The sequence below is a fragment of the Seriola lalandi genome, unplaced genomic scaffold, assembly GCF_002814215.2.
Source record: "Seriola lalandi dorsalis isolate HSWRI2012SDOR001 ecotype SW California unplaced genomic scaffold, Sedor1 jcf7180002003263, whole genome shotgun sequence".
Lineage (NCBI taxonomy): Eukaryota > Metazoa > Chordata > Actinopteri > Carangiformes > Carangidae > Seriola > Seriola lalandi.
The window spans coordinates 1-3,577 of record NW_019473919.1 but is presented as its reverse complement, the minus strand read 5'-3'; the positions used below and the strand labels follow the sequence as shown (position 1 = coordinate 3,577).

Here is a 3,577-nt window from a genome sequence, read left to right as displayed (position 1 = left end):
TTAGAGTCTGTCAGTGAAATGGTGCCAAGCTGCTGTCCAGTCTTTTGGCATGGCAGCGAGAGCCGCAGTGCATAAACCAATTCCTCATGACAAATGAGACTTAATCCTGCAAGTCTTCTGTGTAATCTCCATGGGGAATGAAGCCCCAACATTGGTCCTCATTAGGCTAAACATTGCTGGGTCAAATGGGCCCAGCTCAGTCATGTGATGAGCTAGAGGAATGTTAACACGGACCGTCTGGAAACTCACACAACTAAGTTTCACCTGAACACAGTATTTCAGTGTTTGTCTCAAAGTCTGTCTGTGAATCTAATGTTTTTATCTTCATCGTGTATAGGGTGAACCTGGAAGAGTTGGACCTCGTGGGACAGCTGTGAGTAGCATTTCCCTTTACCATTACATCAACCATGAATGTCTGGAAAATCTTTCTTATCTTGTATACATCAAATTATATATTTATATATATATATATCACACTGAGTCATACTGTATATGTCTCTCCTTAGGGTGTTGGGCCAGATGGACCCCCCGTAAGTCATTTGTTTATACTATGCAATCAATCCCACACTTCATATAAATTGTGGTAGTGTTTATCAAAGTTGTGTTAATATTGAATACCTGAAATGTGACTTTGTACAGGGACCACCCGGGCCTGGAGGACTTCCGGGTGAAGTGGGAAAAGTTGGAACACTTGTGAGTAGAGATGAGCATTAGACTGTTAGCATCAAATACGGTCTGCTTGAGCACTGAGGTTGTGGTATGGTGCCGCTGGCCAATGACAGAGCAGATGTGTTTACCTTCATGCCATGATAACAAGTTAAAATGACTGCATGTAGGTGAGGCCACATTCACTGGGGACAACATTAGCATCTCTGCAACCCGTCTGCAGATGATTCAGAATACCTTCCATCTTTACAATATCATAGTTTGATTTGTATAAACACAACATATCTGTACAGCACTGCCTGTACTGCCCGCTGCAGTGTCAGCGAACTGACAACATTTGTGCACACATAAGAACACACCCATGCACCATACACTGCTTATATAATCAGTCAGACAGTCCTGTATTTTACCAACTTGATGTTTAAACATTTTCTTGTCAGGGTGGATTCAGCATTTTAAGGCCTTTTCACATATTATAAGAAAACTTAAAAATTGATTTCAGGTGAGAAAATCAACACTCAATATAAAATATTCAGCATTTTAACTGCCTCAAGCCTCATTTTTATTGGTATATTTCATATCTCAGACTTTATCTCTACATTCTAGGTAACACTTTTATTTGACTTATTTTTATTATAATATTGCCCTTTGGCTATAGTTGTCTGTATCTGCTTACACTGGATTTCATTCCAGTTATTATGAATATGCAGATATAGTAACAATCTGGGTTTGGCACATTTCACCATGTGTACTAATAAATGTCTGTGTCTCAGAACATTTAAATTCATCACCTATAACTAGAAATGAAGAAATATGGTCTGTTCTGCTAGAGTAAATTGCCCTGAATGAATATTTGCAAATTGAACAGGTGAACCAATATTTGATATGTTAAGCATTAAAATTCTGATGGTGTAAAACGCTACATGAACAGATTTTATGTGGCCCAGAGATAGTAATGGATGTTTTACAGGGAAAATATCATTGTAAGATAGTAGTAAATGAATGGCCTGATGAACTGAATTACTGGTAGTTGAACACAGTGCATTCAGTTTCCTTGTGTTCTGACATTTTATGTCTCTTCCCACAGGGGGCCATTGGTGTGAGAGGACCACAGGGACCTCGTGGACCAGCAGGGGCCAGAGTAAGTGACACAGCTTCGTTTGACATCTCACAGGATTTGCCAATGATTCAATTTGACTTTAATATTTCACAAGGGAAGGAACATGGTTCGAGCATGAAATTAATTTGGCCTTGTTGGTGATGCCACCAGTGCACACTGCCAGCCTTCCTCTAGTGGTTTAGAAGCTCCTTAGAGCCTTCTTGATGTTGATAGCTTGCATTATGAAAGTGCTAACTTGTATTTCCTCTCAATTTCAGGGTGCAGCAGGGATGCTTGGCAGCACCGAACTGGTAAAGTTTTGTTTTCTGGAGATGTTCTTGCATAAAATGTGAGTCAGGAGTACTTTCTAACTTTTATGTTGTTGTTGTTTAGTGTCCAAACGCTTGTCCACCTGGGACCTCTGGACATCCTGGCCTCCCTGGCATGAAGGTGAGTAGCAGAGTTGTGTCACACTAAAATCAGGGTAGTGTCCCTGAATATACTGCAATGTGTTTAATTGTTGCTCCTTTTATTCTCTATATGTTTCCAGGGCCACAAAGGTGTAAAAGGTGAAGCAGGAGAACCTGGGAAACAAGGACACAAGGTAAAATATGTTCTGTTGAGGGAAAAATCCTTATTTGTCAACAATTTCTAGTCATATGAAATGTTACGTTCTATACATCAACAAAGTGAATTTATACTGACATAAAGCTGCACAAATAGTTGCTTAAAAACACCTTAACTGTCACACACGCCACAACGTTCCACATCAGGTAAAAATTATCAGCCACTTAAATGTACAGAAGTGATTCCCAGCACCTTTGAGACAAGTATTATTTGTGCTGCTCTATTTCAAGAGGGAGTGATACATGCCTGTGTGTAATGCCTCTGACTCCTTGTAATGCACGGAGGATGATTTATTTGAAATGATGTTCAAGCACAACTACCCTCTCCCCGTAATGTGTCCATGCACTATATAAATGGAAATGAGTCTGGGCCTATCTCCCTTTATCACCCTGTGCCAGGATATGATTTACTGTCAGTCTGCACTCGGTCCCAGAGAATGATTTTCTCCTTCGCTGAAAGTTTCATTTGAGCCTTTTTTTGTCTTTTTTCCATTCACAAATTCACAAATATAAAGAGGTTTACAGTTAACAATGGAGTAACCAGATGTTATGCTGGGGTTGAAAGTCTATTATTTTAGGATATTGAAAAAGAAAAATTGAAATATAAAATAAGTATGTATTTGAAAGATTACATATTGGCACATTATGTGGCTCAGTCATATAGAAAAACATGCAGTACCTCACTTTGTATTTGAAATGAACAGAAACAATGATGTGTTCTAGTAATTACATATGACGTCAAACAATGTTGCCATTAATAAATGAACAAATGAAGGTAGAATTTTTTTTTTTTAATCAAACCATCAGAGATTGAAGACATTTCTTTGAATCATTCAACAGTCTGTCTGACTCAGACTTTCGTCTTTGTCTTTTTAGAGACTAAAAACATTGTCTCCATGAGAAGAAGATGAATTCTGAAATTTTTTGTATCAGGCAGTCAAGCAGAATCAAGTTTTCATTTCTCTCTTGTTCTATGATGTAAACAACTGCTGACCCGTTTGACCTGTTTGTTGTGTGACATTTGATTATCAGGTATGTATTGATTACATGTCCTAATAGTCAGTTATCATACACATAATTAAAAGAAGAAATTGGCTTATTAACATTAGAAAATGTGCACCGCCTCAGACCCCGGCTGTTATTTATCTTAATGGATGTGCCTCCTCAGGTCTACCACACAGTCAGC

The 3,577-nt window shown here is 38.6% G+C and overlaps 1 protein-coding gene across 1 annotated transcript; it reads left to right on the top strand.

Annotated features, from left to right (window-relative positions):
- Nucleotides 1-337: 337 nt before the first annotated feature.
- On the top strand, nucleotides 338-2,369 carry LOC111667099 (uncharacterized; the record flags this gene model as incomplete). The annotated part of the gene is made up of 7 exons (XM_023422683.1): nucleotides 338-373; nucleotides 507-530; nucleotides 640-693; nucleotides 1,754-1,807; nucleotides 2,044-2,076; nucleotides 2,159-2,215; nucleotides 2,316-2,369. Coding segments are annotated over 7 exons (312 nt in total), but the record flags the coding sequence as incomplete, so codon positions are not given.
- Nucleotides 2,370-3,577: the final 1,208 nt, after the last annotated feature.